This window comes from Panulirus ornatus, chromosome 2 (assembly GCF_036320965.1).
Source record: "Panulirus ornatus isolate Po-2019 chromosome 2, ASM3632096v1, whole genome shotgun sequence".
Taxonomy (NCBI): domain Eukaryota; kingdom Metazoa; phylum Arthropoda; class Malacostraca; order Decapoda; family Palinuridae; genus Panulirus; species Panulirus ornatus.
In genome coordinates, this window is record NC_092225.1 from 24,827,038 (window position 1) to 24,842,966 (window position 15,929).

A 15,929-nucleotide genomic window follows, 5' to 3' on the forward strand; every position below is an offset into this window, starting at 1 on the left:
GGAAATGTCTGATGCTTTCCTCGTTGATGCGTACCGCAGAATAGTTGCCTGTAAACTCAAAATTCTAAGGAAGAATCACTTTATTGTGTAAAGGAGTGTTATCCGGTGGAATTGTATAATAAACAGTTACCATGTTCCCAAGCATTGTTAGGTAGATCAAGAAACTCATCCCAGATACGTCTCTCGACGGAGTCTCGTATGATTCTTTATTGCACGCCCACGGCCACAAGAAGCACAGCTACATCACAAAAGCAAAGGTGGTGGAGAGACATCTGGGAGGGAGCGTGTGTAGCCCAGGTGCGGGCTAGTATCCCTCATGCCCGCAGGCCAGGACGCGTCCCCCCGCGCCTCGGGAAGCCATACGCTCTCCTTAATCTTCGATCACCTTCAGTTTTCGCTCACGTCCCCATCTTTCAAACGCCCGTAACATCAACGGGACGCATTTACAGACTGTATTACCACGGCGGTACGGACACCCCATTGACAAAGTACATATATCATCGGTTTAAGAGGATGACACTTGAGTAAAGTGTTGCGGTAGAAGGAGGTAAGTGAGGCGAGGACGGGCGGTGCGGGTTGGTGGTGTACGCGGGCAGGACCAGCAGTGCCATGCGTGGCTGCGTGCCACCCGCCTCCACTCACACGCCGATCATCACTTCTCCTGCAAACATCGCACTGGTCAGTTCACTCGGAAACACTCACAAAGTGCCGTCCCTTAAGTGTATTCGTGCTCTTGGTGTGTCAACGGACACCTGTGGGTATTGGTGTTGTCCTGGACTGGGTTCTGTCCATACGTAAACATTCGCGTGGACATTATTGGAACACAACTTTTGTTTGTGGACACCGGGACCGTCAGGACTCGGGTAATTGTAGTTCGGTTTAAATTGATAGACGAAGGTGATTGCTGATTTTGCTTCTCTTAGGTGCATGGACATGTGTGAAGTGTAACTGTGATCCGTAAGAACGTGCAGTGATCTTTAGAAAAGATATTAGAGGCGAGGAAGAGGGTGTTGTGTCAGCGCCACTTCGAGTGACTCGCCATCCAGCCGTTCCAGGTGGGAAGTTGCCAGAAGTGCTGGAAAGTTGGAAATTAGATTTTACCCGGTTTTTTACCGGTTGCCGAGCTAAAGACATTGCCCAAGTGGATCGTCTGTTGAATGAATTACGGTTGATGGGTGTATTTTGAACACTGGTATGAAATAAGTGTTGTGGTGTGGAGAAGAGAGGTAGTGAGGCGGTGGTTGGTGCCGTGAGGGCCAGGTGCTGGGCGGCGGGGGTCGTGGTGGCGTGACTCAGGACATGGGCACACAGCCTCTCCTCGCCCTCCAACACCTTTGTTCACGCTTGTACATTTCTGATGCATGACGTAGCCAAGAATGACCCAAAGAAACCCTCGAGTTTTAGGGATGGGTATACGTGTTGTGGCGTTGAAGTGCCAGGCATATTGTTTTGTACTACCTGTTGATTACGGGGATCTCGATTTACATATGCTTTATCGTTAGGGTTTGGGATTATTTACACATACGCAGTTTGTATTTCAAGTAAGTAAGTAAATCCCATAATTCTATAAGAATATTGTGAATAAGGTTATCATTGCATTTCGGCAAAGGGTCTTTAAGCTTACATTGGGCTAAGTGAAGGCAGCTGTGTTCAGGAGTGTTCATAAGCTGCTTTTAAAAACTTTGGATGATAGTGAAAATGTTTAGATGTTGTTCAGTAATTGGAATTCTATTATGACACCAAATCTAACCTTAATTTTGATGGTTGTTCTTAATTGCCTCATCATGGTAGTACATAATCTCATGAAATATTTGAATGCATCTTATTGACTGATAATTGGTACCAGTTATCTACTATAGTAAAAGATAGATTTCCGTTAATTCGGGTTTGTCATCATTGGCATATAAGGATTCTGATTATGTCATGTGAACCATAAACCTTACCTTGTATCTTTAGGGGTTATGTTAGACTTGCTAGAAGACCTTTAACCTATGAAGGACCCTTGAACACAATCATACACACTCAAGCATGATGTATCAACCTTTTGGTTATGATAACCTTGTACCGGACTAACAAGGGCAAGGTCAAGAATCAGACCCCTTGAGACAACTTCATATTAAATTCTCTCTTTGTTGTGATTTTGGAAGTGTTTAGATGCCCAAAAATTGCCCAAGTTGTTGAAATCCCGTATCAGGTTTGACCAAGACATTCAGCTTTTTTGCAAAAAATTGACAGCCCTGTCAGAATTTAGCTACAATCTTTGCACAGTTACAAAACACTGTGCTATGATGATTAGTGATGCTTTTTGTAACTGATATGTTATTGATTGGTACTGTTTTAACCTTCCACATGTATTAGACAAACATGGATCAGATATGGTAATAATCACATTCTGAGTATAAAACATAATAGTTGCCATATATTACAGATATATGTATTGGTTTTGAAAAAAGTCTAAGCTTTGCATTGCTTATACCTGTGGATATTGAGTAATTTTGTTTTGCAGAGTTCGTGTAGGGTTTAGAGAATACACAGTCAGTGGTAGAGCATGCTAGGAGCATTCTGTTTTACTTAGTGATAAATGAGGTGAATGGTACGAGGGCAATATATTCTTCGGAAAATGTAGAAGTAGGTAATCCACTTGTAATAAAAGATCAACAGAACATGTGGAACCCTTGCCTTACCTTAGAAGTTGTGAGTTATGTTAGATATTCTAGTTGAAATATACCAACCACACTGACGAGTAAATCTTTCATAATTGCTACCAAATATCAACAAATAGGCACAGCAAGCAACCATGTCATCCCAGCAGGAGACCAGTTTTGTTAGTATATTTTTACTGTACCTTTTGGTTACTTGGTGAAGTTTTCATAGGTTCTGTTGTCTTTTTAAAGACTATTATATTACTGAACCCCCACATTTTCGTTGGTATACATAACCCATGTGACTGTTGCCTTACGTAATATTCATTAAGAGGTAATGCTTCAAATCATGCTTTGCTGTCATCATATTCTAAACACTACACCTGCTGCACTGCAGAATAAAATCACTAAATATCCAAACCTAATAGCAATGCCAATGGTTTTATGAATGGAGACACGTTATACATAACCCAAGAGCATACTTATCCCATACAGGTCTTTTTCAGATTGTAGGATTGATGGCCTCTAATGGCAGGACTTCGTCATTACTGCAGAGAATGGTTGTGCTCATATGACTATTTTGGGTGATGAATATTTCAGTATCACTAAATTTTCAGGGTTTATTAGCCCGGGAGATTATTGTAGCAGTTTTTACAACTCTGTGTACAAATGAATATTACAATTTCAGCATAGAGTCACTCTTAGATCTTGATATATTGGTGCCCTTTTGAAGTCATTTCTGTTAGTATTATTGAAATCAGGTATCCTTTGGCCATATTTTCCTGTGTTTGTAGAACTTTACCATAATGGGTGACACTTGTTTTGGTAGGGGCATGTTAATTTTATGACACTAGAATACTCTGTTATAGGATAGTGCTTAAACTTGCTTTACTGAAAGCTTTCATACCTCATGTTATCTGACAGGTATGCTAGCAACAGATGTGCACTTTGGTTCAACCAGATGATGAGTTTAATATATTAACAAACATCTGACGAGCTTATGCCAGATTTTATTTATGCAGCGCATTAGATTTTAATTAGACATGCAGCTCTATGATTTGTTTTTTATATAAGGTTGGTGTGTTTGGAGATTGGGAAGTTGATGTCTGATGAATCCAACTTGGTGTTGTGATTAGAAATCTAGCCACACACTAGTATATAAAAGAGGAAGTTCTACAGTAACTCTGGGCATTTGTTGAAGATGTTTTTGTGTGCTTTGAGTGGATAGTTGTTCTCGATCCACCCCTCTGGAGTGAGCGCAGTGTTAATTTGGGTTGTAAAGTGTGTTTGGTTGAGGTAAAAATTATGAGTTAGCATATTTGAATTTGATTAAATTTCCAGTCTTTGCGGTTGGACTGTTTGTGCAGCTAAAGTTAACTTGACCTACCAAGTTCATCATTATGTAAAAGAAGATTTGAAATATGTAGGTACCGTATTTTAAACATTTATACCGTATGCGCCCACATGGGGCCTTGCTGTAACAAGGTAGACATAACTGGATGTTTTGATTACATGTGGAAGTGCTACAATAGGTACTTCATTGGATGTGTAACCTTGTTGTGGATGATTGTTTGTGAGAAATGTTCATGTGAACCTAAAAGTTGGAAAATACGATTAATGGTTCGTTGATCAGTTATTTAGGATAACATTCAACGGGGGTTCATAAGGCATGATCTGTGCCTTAAAAATCCATGCTGTATTTTGCTGATCAGAGTTGCTCCACGTTAGCTCAAAGTTTTCTTTAATAATCATCTCCAGAAGAAAAAGCTTTCCCTAAGTATCCAGATATGAAATTGGCAAATGAATAATTTTGTTGTATGCATATAAACTAAAATTGGTTGATACAGAAACATTTCAGAAAAGGACACTCATGCCATACGTGACTTACATAGTGCATCATTGACATGTGTTGGAGGTTGAAATCATTTGTAGAGGGAAAGGATTCATTAGTTCAATTAATATTTAGTATTTTTAGACTGATGGTAGACAAGTCATAAAGTGGTCAAGTCCATTAGATCGTTTAACTCATCATGCCACTGAATTTATCATACATCTCCGCTTGTACTGTTATGTACTTCAAAATTAGATTATCAGTTTTAATTTAGTAAAATACTGTGCGAGTGCCATGATGGAATTTGTGAGGTGTCATCTGCTTTGGTTAATGTACTCACACTCAGACATGTACTGTACTGAGGAAGCAGGTTAAGGTTTCATGGTGCTTCATTGGTTTGGTGCAAATGAAGGGAAAATTTGAGTCAATTGTTTGTTGAATGATGATAGATCTGCCACGTAAAGGAAGCTAGATTATAGTATTTCATGAATTGTCAACTTTCAAGTTGCCACGAATATAATGTCATTGAGATATAATGACATGCTAATTGTTGCATGATGTAACCTATGGAAAAGTGTAGAGTGAGGGGATTAATTTGAGATATAAGAGGTCACTAGTTGGTTAGGAAAAATGCATTCGACTGTACTTAACAAACAAGAAAATCATAAGAGATACATTTCAGGACAATAGAATCCCCAGTTTTTATGATACAGATGTAGTTCATAACGATTGGAGTTCCCAAAAATTTGTCTTAAATTGAATGCCATTTATATCTTTAAAGTCATGAGGATTAACAAGGCAGTGGTAGCATGAAGTAACAAAAGTAAAGAGGAATTATATGAAAAGGAAGAAAGTAGATATTGGAAGCAGTGAAGTTAACCTCTTCAAGAGACGTTTCCTAGGCCTGTTAAACATTCATTTCATTTTTGAGTTCATAGAATGAGTTTTGTACTGAGAGTTTTCTTAGCAGTGCATTGGTATCTCCTTGGCAAATTGAGGAAATTGATCAACAATATTGCTGTTGTAATTTCAGTATGATTTTGGATTGTTTACCAAATGTTGTTCCGAGCCTGCACTCAGTTGTAGCCTATTGGCTTGAGAAGCATATCACGGAAGACTTCAAAGTATTTCCACCAAAATCAAAAGGTGCAGTATCACAAGAGAAAACATCTGGGCCTCTGAACTGTTTATCATATTGCCTGCTGCCATCAGAAATACTGTGGGATGTACAGATGGGAAGTTTAAGAAGGCAATTGGCCAATATTTACAAAATGTACCAAACCAGTCAAGCTGTGGCTGTTATGTAGGCTTGTTAGCCATGGCCTTCAATTGCTTGAATGACCAAACAGCAACATAACACAGATGCCTCGATTAAAATGAGAGCTATGCCTTAGCTTAGTGTCATCTTAGAAAAAATATCAGTTTGAATTTTCTTTTTTAGTAAGTAGCCTCTTCTGTAGACAATTAGAGGACAAGATGGGTTGTTTTCCCATTTCCTGCAGAATTTCTAGCGTACAATTAGCATCCTGTGGCAGTGGTTACTTCGCCAACCATTTCCACATTATTAATGTCCCATAATTGGCATAGTTGCTTTTGGTCCATGGCGAATATCTCGGAAACGTTTTAGATTAATTATATCATATGATTATATGATTTGAAGGTGGACTTGTTTTGCCACTTTAGTATCGTTGCTTTTGTATGTAATTGTTTCATTTGTTGTAGAATCCTCATTTGGTTATAAAATGATGCTCTTTGTAAATGGGTTCTGGTGTAGAGAAGTCCATTTTACACTAATTTTTGTAAATATAAGATGATTATAAAACATCCCATTGATAAGTCATTGGCTGGTTGGCCTTTGTCATTAGTGGAAGTGATTACTTTGTGCAGAAGTAAGGGCTAGCCCACAAAACCACTACTGAAAGCATGTAGTGTTTTTACTTGATCCTCCACACATGGCTGTTTTCCCATTCCTTATCATTGATTCTGTTACGTGAAAGAAGTAAGATTTTTTTATATTTAAGTGTGCCTTTGTAGTAAGATGTTATTCATTTCTAGTATTTTCTGATGATGTGGTTGTACTGAAAGAATTAATTTTGCAAACAATATAGTTTTGTGATTACACTTTTTCCTTTTTTTTACAGATTATGTGGTGAGGGTTGAGGAATGATGGATCCTGGGCAGCAGTTTTGTTTGCGTTGGAACAACTACCAGTCAACACTGCATCATGTTTTCCACAAGCTCTGGATAGCAGGAACATTTGTGGATGTTAGCTTGGTGGTGGAGGGTCGAAGGTTGGATTGCCACAAAGTGGTACTTTCAGCATGTTCTTCTTACTTTGAACAAATCCTACGAGATCATAGCAGTCATCCACACCCATTGATCTTACTGCATGACTTGCCTTACTCAGCAGTTGAGGCACTTGTGACGTTTATGTATCGGGGAGAAGTTAATGTAAGCCAAGAACAGCTAGCAGCTCTTCTAAAAGTTGCAGAAACACTCAGGGTAAAGGGACTCGCAGATTCAGCTGCAATCAGTAGCTTCACCAGGCGCCAGCTACTGGAACGGTGTATTCCTCTCCTGGAACATGCCCCCTGCAATATCCAAGCCTCTAATGCAGTTGTTAATACATTAGGAGCAGTAACAGTACCAACCACTGCCATTGTTCAGCCAAGAATGACAACTAGTAGAAGTGGCTTTAGTGCAGGAAAAACAGGCATAGGAGTGGTGAAGCATATTCCTTCTGGAGGAAGTGTTAAACGAGCTGAGGGCTCCAACACAAGCCCTGGGCCGCAGAAGAAGCGACCCCGTCCTGATGATCACACACCTTCAGTGCCTTCAACAATACCGGCCCCTTTGGATGACCCACCAACAAGCAAAGCATCTCAACCCTCACCATCATTTACACCAATACCACCTGAAGTACGAACCTATCTTTGATTATTTGATGAATGTGCTAAATTTGAAATTTTGATATATCTTTCACATTTATACCTATGTATGTCTTTAGTGTTCTATAAAGATAACATATTTTTCAGGCACTAAAGCAGGAAGCTGCTGATGAGACTGATGGAGAGCTTCAGATAGATGAGTCTGCTGGCCAGTCACCAATGAATTGTGGTGATTGCGATCCAAATTCAGTAGGTATGTGTCCTAAATTATTTGTATTCTCTTTGTTCTCCTAAGTGGTAATACACATAAAGAATTATTAGAAATGATAGATCTATGTATGTGGAGAGAATGAGTGAGGAGAGTTTGAGAGAATATGTTTGTCTGAAGTAAAGGAGACGAGGGGGGAACCAAGCTCTAGATGGGAGGATATAGTAGAGATTTTGACTGTTCGGGCTTGAACATACAGGAGGATGAAAGGTGTGCATGAGATAGAGTGAATTGGAATTCTGGGATGTACACTGGACAGAAGCGGGGGGGAAACCATGGAATGGTCTGTGGGGCCTGGTTATGGATAGGGGTCAGTGGTTCCAGTACATTGCACAGGACAGCTAGAGAATGGACTGTGTTAATAATAAAAAGATGTGAAGGGGAATGCCTTTGTCTCACACAATTCATACCTGTTTACCAGCAGTTTAAGGTCCTTTAGCACGCTTTGCCTGTAAAATATCATTGTTACCCTGCCTTATGTTCATTTTTATGTGGCCATTGTGTTACTAGGTTACATGATGTTTTATGGAATGTCATTTCCTTAAGGAGATGTAGTGCACCTGTCACGGGTATATAGGAATGAATTTGTTTTGGATCACCGTGCTATGTTTGCCACACACTTCTAGTCTGACTCCCATAACCCATAGACCCCCTTTATAATTCTTCATTCATCCCTTCAGGCTTTACCCCATGTCTTGTTGCATGTATTGTTTTACTGTTAGTACATCTGCACAATTGTTTGGTAGTAATGATGCTCATTTTTTTCATGTGTTCACTATTTCCCACATCGCAATATAGAGCCAGGAACAGACAAAGAATGCCGTCATTTGTTTACATCCACTCACTAACTTATGTATAATACACTGAAATCAGAGCCACTTTGTCCACAGCCGAGCCCTGCAGACCTATTCATGGTATCCCTTGATGCATCATATGCCTTTGTTCAACCCATTCATAGCATGCTACCCTCCTATGTACCACAGTGCTCCAGTTCACTCTAACCCATGTGTGCCTCACACCTTCCTGCATGTTTTGGCCCAGACCACTCAAAGCATCTTTCACTCCATCCTTCCACCTTTTCTTGTCTCCCTCTTCTTAACGTCCTTCCTCTTCCAACATGCATACCCTTTTAGGCAGTCTCCTCATGCATCCTCTCCATGCATTCAGATCATTTCAGCACACTCCTCAGCTCTCACTAATACCTCTCTTTACAAGCATACATCTCTCCTATACTATTATATGTGATGAACCCTCTTCTTGCTACACATTGGTCTCAAACATTTCATTTCCATCTCATCCTCTGGTGTAATCAGTATCCATCCAGTCCTTTGGTGTGTACCTTCTTTTTGTGCTTTTTGAAATATTACATAGAATAATTTGAATATTCTATCCTCCCTTTCCTTCACTGTCTCCTTTATTCCTGCCATACTGTATTTCACTGTTTGACACGCTCTGTAAATATTACTTGTGGTTTCTGTCAGATTCTGCTGCCATTGCCTCCATCCTAACTAAAAATATGATTTATGTACATGTGTATATATGTATATGCCTGTGTGTGTATAAATATATGTATACATAGAGATGTATAGGTATGTATATGTGCATGTGTGGATGTGTACGTATATACATGTGTATGTGGGTGGGGTTGGGCCATTCTTTTGCCTGTTTTCTTGCGCTAACTCGCTAACGCGGGAGACAGTGACAGAGTATAATAAATAAGATAAATAGTTTCTCTGTGATGAAGTTGAAAGTTAATGTATAGATAAAATTCTTTTCTTTGTTTTTTAAAGGTACAGAGGGTGAAACAGAGCATGACGATGAGGAATCACATCAAAGCATAACACATGATATACAATCAGATACACAGCAGGATGAACTTCCCACTGCTTCTCATGAAATCCCTACTGCTGTGTCTCAAGAAGTGCATGACCCATCTCAACCATTTCAGCAGCTACACCAAAACCCAGTGGATAGTTTGTCAACAAAGGATCGAAATGGTAGCATTGGTGGAAAGACATGTGAAAGAACATACACTCACCTAGACCTGGAGGAAGGTATTGAAGCTGTCCTCTTGGGTCACTTGACTCCTGCCAAAGCTATATCAAAGTACCGCATCCCACGTAGGACCTTCTTCAGGAGGTTGTCTGCTGTGCGTAAAAGTAGAGGAATTCCATCTGCTAAAGAAAATGCAGCTGATCGTTATCTCAATGCTACTTTTGCTGTTGGTGATGCTGCCCCTCCATTGATACTTCCAGTATCTGACTCTGATTCTTGTGCTACACCTTGTAAAGTTAAATCGGAAAAACCTGTCCTAATAGCACCGAAAGATGGGAAGATTAAGTGTAAAAAAGGTGATGGGGTAATGGCTCCAAACAACAGCTATTTTTCATTGCTCAACCTAGCAGCAACAAATAATTATGATGTCTACCTTAACTATTTGAAACTTGTTGCACAACAGGGTGATAATCCCAATCCAGAAGAGGTTGCTGAGGCATTACGGAAAGGTCAGGTTAAGGAAGTAAAGCCAACTGTGGATGATAATAGAAATGTTTCCGAGGCAGCTTTGGCTCTTGTTGCTCACAATATCTCAGCTGATTAGCAGAATGATTTGCCATGTGTCTTGAATAAAGGTAGTGGAAAAGAACTTCCACCGTGGGCTAAATTTAGAGCCCAGTGCCAACTGCAACTAACCATTCCATGCAACATTCCATTAGGTTTAAGGTTTTATGTACAGTGTAAACATATATTTAATTGGATGGGGATATCCTTCAGCCAAAGCATATCTCCTTGATTATGATATTGCATATTTTTTTATGCTAAATAGCCTAAACTGAATCTCAGTATTATCTGCTTTCATCTCAAGATGCAAGAGAAAAATTTTCATACAAGGACACCAGTATGTTTTATATATAATTCTGGATGACTTTAATGAAATTATGATGTATATAATGGCCTCACAAAATTTCTTTATGCCTAAGTACTTAAATGCATTTTTTTTTGTTTGTCAAGCAGTGTTTTTGGTCTGTACTGAAATCTCGCTCAGACTAAGTAAAGAACAGCTAAATGATATTGCCATTTTGAAGGTGGGAGGGTTGAGTTTTTATAACATTGAAGTCTCAAAAAACTGTGATAACATTTGGTACTTTATTTTTATTTATTTTTTTTTTTTTTTTACTAATAATCATACTCAATTTGCACATTTTGGCCTTCTCAAGTTGCTCTCTAGGGTAAGTTCACTGCTTTCCTGAACTTTACCATCTTACTCGAGTGTGGGGGAGCAAAGGTGACATTACTAATGTTCACATCCTCCATTCCAACAGCTGTATGGTAAGTGTAGTAGTCAATATTATAATTATGTACTTATTTTTCTGTTCATGTTTCACAAGGTGATGGACTAGAACATTTTCCTCTCAGTAGAAGGCAGTTCTAGCTTCATGTAATTTAGCTGTCATGTATAATGCACCAAAACCACAGCTTCCTTTCCACATCCAGGCCCTACAAAACTTTCCATGGTTTACCCCAGACGTTTCACAGACCCTAGTTCAATCCATTGACAGCACGTCAACCGGGGTATACCTTGCATGCCTTTCACTGTATATATATACATGTGTATAGGGATTAAGAGTACTTCCCACGTATTCCCTGCGTGTCGTAGAAGGCGACTAAAAGGGGAGGGAGCGGGGGGCTGGAAATCCTCCCCTCTCGGTTTTTTTTTTTTTTTTTTTTTTTTTTTTTTTAATTTTCCAAAAGAAGGAACAGAGAATTAGGCCAGGTGAGGGTATTCCCTCAAAGGCCCAGTCCTCTGTTCTTAACGCTACCTCGCTAATGCGGGAAATGGCGAATAGTTTGAAAGAAAGAAAAAGTGTATATATGTATATGTCTATGTATGTATATATATGTATAGATATACATGTGTGCATGTGCGGACGTGTATGTATATACATGTGTATGTGTGTGGGTTGGGCCATTCTTTCGTCAGTTTCCTTGCGCTACCTCGCTGACGCGGGAGACAGCTACAAAGTATGATAGAAAAGTAATATATATGTATATATATTTATTTTCTTTATAATACTTAGTTGCTGTCTCCCGTGTTAGCGAGGTAGCTCAAGGAAACAGATAACAGACTGGCCTAACCAACCCACATACTGTCTCCCTTGTCAGCGAGGTAGCTCAAGGAAACAGATAAAAGACTGGCCTAACCCACCCACATACACATGTTTGTATATAAACGCCCACACAGGTACATATATACCTATGCATTTCAATGTACACATACATATACATACACAGACATATACATATATATATACATACATATTCATACTTGCTGCCTTCATCCATTCCCGTTGCCACCCCGCCACACATGAAATGGCACCTCCCTCCCCCCACGCACACATGCAAGGTAGCGCTGGGAAAAGACGACAAAGGCCACATTCGTTCATACTCACTCTAGCTGTCATGTGTAATGCACCGAAACCACAGCTCCCTTTCCACATCCAGGCCCCACAAAACTTTCCATGGTTTACCCCAGACGTTTCACATGCCCTGGTTCAATCCATTAACAGCACATCGACCCCGGTATACTACATCGTTCCAGTTTACTCTATTCCTTGCATGCCTTTCACCCTCCTGTATGCTCAGGCCCTAATTACTCAAAATCTTTTTCATTCTATCCTTCCACCTCCAATTTGGTCTTCCACTTCTTGTTCCTTCCACCTCTGACACGTAAATCCTCTTTGTCAATCTTTCCTCATTCATTCTTTCTAACTGACAAACCATTTCAACACACCCTCTTCTGCTCTCTCAACCACACTCTTTTTATTACCACACATCTTTCTTACCCTTTCATTATTTACTCGATCAAACCCCCTCACACCACATATTGTCCTCAAACATTTAATTTCCAACACATCCACCCTCCTCCACACAACCCTATCTATAGCCCATGCCTCACAACCATATAACATTGTTGGAAACACTATTCCTTCAAACATACCCATTTTTGCTCTGCAAGATAACATTCTCACCTTCCACACATTCTTCAACTCTCTCTGAACCTTCGCCCCCTCCCTCACCCTGTGACTCGCTTTTACTTCCATGGTTCCATCCTCTGCTAAATCCACTCCCAGATATCTAAAAACTTCACTTCCTCCAGTTTTTCTCCATTCAGACTTACCTCCCAACTTATATATATATATATATATATTTTTTTTTTTCCATACATATTCGCCTTCTCCCGCAGTAGTGAGGGAGCATTAAGAACAGAGGAGTGAGCCTTTGAGGGTATATCCTCACTTGGCCCACCTCTCCGTTCCTTCTTTTGGAAAATTATAAACGGGAGGGAAGGATTTCCAGCCCCCCGCACCCTCCCCTTTAAGTTGCCTTTTACGACACGCAGGAATACGTGGGAAGTGTTCCTTCTCCCATATCCCCAGGGATAATATATATATATATATATTTTTAATTTTCCGAAAGAAGGACCAGAGAAGGGGGCCAGGTGAGGATATTCCCTCAAAGGCCCAGTCCTCTGTTCTTAACGCTACCTCGCTAATGCGGGAAATGGCGAATAGTTTGAAAGAAAGATATATATATTTGTCCGTAGTAATCTTATTTTCTCTCTTGGTGTTGGCCTGCTAAATGAATGGTGTAGTTTTACTAAATTTTTTGAAGGATGGCTTGGAAATTGGCCATTTCCAGTCTTTACTGAGCAAAGAACTGTCTTCAATCTTTCTCTTGGTTGTGGGACTCACTTGTACCTGTAGTTGCTCAGCTATCCATAGATGTAGGCGTCATATACTAAAACTAATAGGATTTTGCAGGCAATTTTGGTCAGTAATTTAATTTTTTTTAGGTGTTTGTTAAACCAATGACGATGGCTTCTCTTGAAGTGACAGGAGAGTTAATGTTTCAGATTTGTGGTTATCTTCCATGTAGTGTGTATCTGACCACTTTGAGCCTATTATATGAGTTGTGCAAAGCTCTCGTTCCTATAGTTAGTATGAATAAAACTCATTAATGCACTTGAATACCAGTGGTTCAATGCTGCTGCTGTGATGATTTCTCATATTCGTAATGGGAGGAATATGTAGGAATAGTGGCAGCTGTGATCCAGTTATTTTCTATACAGAAGACAGTGTGATGATGCAACTTGAAATGGCTGTGATGAATGCATTCAAAATGCTCCATCTCCTGGACTTTACACTATTGCTAGGGAATTTGATTAGTCATTTTGAAATGTTCATTTTGTTTAGTTGTAATACCCATGTGTCTGATTTGCCAATGCCTCGTTACTACCCAATATAGTAAACCTGAAGGATGATTATGTAGAATTTGATTTTTATTATTTGGTTTATTATCATTACTACTGTAATTAATGCTATTATTATTATTATTATTATTATTATTATTTTTAGTATATGGAATAATAGAATATTAGTGTTAAGCCGTGGTGAAATTATATTTACATAAATAGCAGACATATTTTTGAAGATGATTAACACAGGTTACAGAGTGGGTGGCTGATCTGAAGTGTTGGTAATGTAAGTGCTGTTGGCAGTTATCCTCTTGCTCATATGTTCGGTTCACTCATTTAGTAACAAAGAGGCAGCTTGTGTGAGGAAGTGCAAATAACCTCTCATTTTATGTATTAAAATGATGGCATTACTAAGTTAAGTTAAAGGTTAGCGATCTCATGTATTTACATATTATGCCTAAGAGTACTACATGTTAGTGGCATCTGTCTTTGCTTAGCCTTATGTTGGTACCTGTTGTAGCTGGTAGCCATGTCTATTGCTATTAAGTTGTAATTACTTTTTTTATTTATTTATTTATTTTTTAGGGGGGTTACAAGCCATGCTAAAAAATTAATGTATGTTGACTGCATGTCTTTGATGAAGGGGCATTGAAAGTCACTGCAATGAATCCTTGTTTAAATGATGTGTAGTACAGATGTGAGTGTATTGTTCTAAGTCTGCTGTATGTATCCTTGCCATCAGTCATGGCTAGAATGAGCTAGGCCTTGAAAATGTCAACTTTTGCCTTGTGTATGTAAGTGTAACTATCTCGTGTTATGAAAGTACAGTAGTAATTTTTGTATTACATTTTGCTTTGTTGCTCTCAGTTGGAAACATTATGATCTGATGTGTACTTAAGATCCGATAAAAACTGTGATAAAAGGTAGCTTTTCTACGCTTGAACACATTCCATGTTATCATTTTGGAGAAACATAATGCACCATTCCATGCCCTGTGATAATACTTGTGTCTTGTATTTTGTCTGGCTGTATCCATAGTGTTGTTAATATTTTATTATCCTCGAGCATTAGCAGTGGAGCAGATGGTACTTTAAAGTAACCGCATCTTTAACAAATAGAAAATGTGTATGTGATGAGGATTCTTTGAAGTTGCTTTGACATTTTCTGCTTCATTGCTTTGCATGGGACAAAATGATTTTATATAAAGTTTACTAAAATTATAAGCCAGAAGTTAAAGTACTTCCATATGCCACAGGGACTGATCTGTAGACTCCTATGCTATTAGATTTCTTGTATTTTTCTACAACAGTTTCTAAATAAGATTTTTCAATAAAATATTTCTAAGACATGCCATCATTTTATTTACCCACAGATTTGAACGTCATAGATATGTTAATAAAAGCAAGGTTATTAAATTTATCAGGGTTGAGGTATGGGTTAGTTGGAGGGTGAGTTTGAATGGAAAGAAAATTAGAGATGAAGTTTCAAGATTCTTGGAAGAGGATGTGGCAGTGAAGTGAATCGTGGAAGCGAGAGTGACTCATAAAGTGAGTCTGGGGGCAAAAGTTCTGGACGCACTGAAGAATTCATGGAGATATCATTAACTGGGAGGGCAAAGTAGGTATGTTTGAAGGTATAGTTGTCCCAGCAATATAGTATGAATACAAGGTATGGTCTGTAGATAAGGCTGTGTTGAGGAGGGTGACTGAGATGGAAATGAAATGTTAAAGGATAATATACGGTTTGATCAAATAAATGAAAAGGTAAGAATAAGGTGTAGCAATGCAAAGAGTTGCTGAGTGTGCTGAAATGGTTTGTACATAAGGAGAGAATGAGTGAGGAGAACTTGGCAGGGAGGATAAATGTGTCAGAAGCAAGAAGGAACAGGGAGACCAAATTGGAATGAAAAATATTTTAAGTAACTGGGGTCTGAACATACAGGAAGGTGAAAGGAGTGCAAGGGATTGAGTAAGTTGGGATGATGTGGCATAGAATGAACAAAGGCATATAAAGCATCCGGATTAAACCATAGAAATGTTTGTGAGTC

At 39.1% G+C, this 15,929-nt stretch overlaps 1 protein-coding gene across 6 annotated transcripts; it reads left to right on the forward strand.

Annotated features, from left to right (window-relative positions):
- Positions 1-345: 345 nt before the first annotated feature.
- LOC139754443 (uncharacterized) lies at positions 346-15,230 on the forward strand. Of its 6 annotated transcripts, none has more exons than XM_071671734.1 (4): positions 346-547; positions 6,615-7,392; positions 7,509-7,614; positions 9,420-15,230. In XM_071671734.1, exons 2-4 carry the CDS (start codon positions 6,637-6,639, stop codon positions 10,226-10,228), a joined length of 1,671 nt encoding a protein of 556 aa, XP_071527835.1. In that variant the 5' UTR covers positions 346-547; positions 6,615-6,636; the 3' UTR covers positions 10,229-15,230. The 6 variants fall into 6 exon arrangements, with proteins under 6 accessions (XP_071527835.1, XP_071527827.1, XP_071527839.1 ...); XM_071671726.1 differs by lacking the exon at positions 346-547 and adding an exon at positions 563-678; XM_071671738.1 differs by lacking the exon at positions 346-547 and adding an exon at positions 685-897.
- The last annotated feature ends 699 nt before the right edge of the window (positions 15,231-15,929 follow it).

Excerpts from the sequence above, each read along its gene's own strand:
- LOC139754443 (XM_071671734.1), top strand. The coding sequence starts at position 6,637 with ATGATGGATCCTGGGCAGCAGTTTTGTTTGCGTTGGAACAACTACCAG. Across the intron at positions 7,393-7,508 it reads TTACACCAATACCACCTGAA|GCACTAAAGCAGGAAGCTGC; the intron begins GTACGAACCTAT and ends CATATTTTTCAG. Across the intron at positions 7,615-9,419 it reads TTGCGATCCAAATTCAGTAG|GTACAGAGGGTGAAACAGAG; the intron begins GTATGTGTCCTA and ends TGTTTTTTAAAG.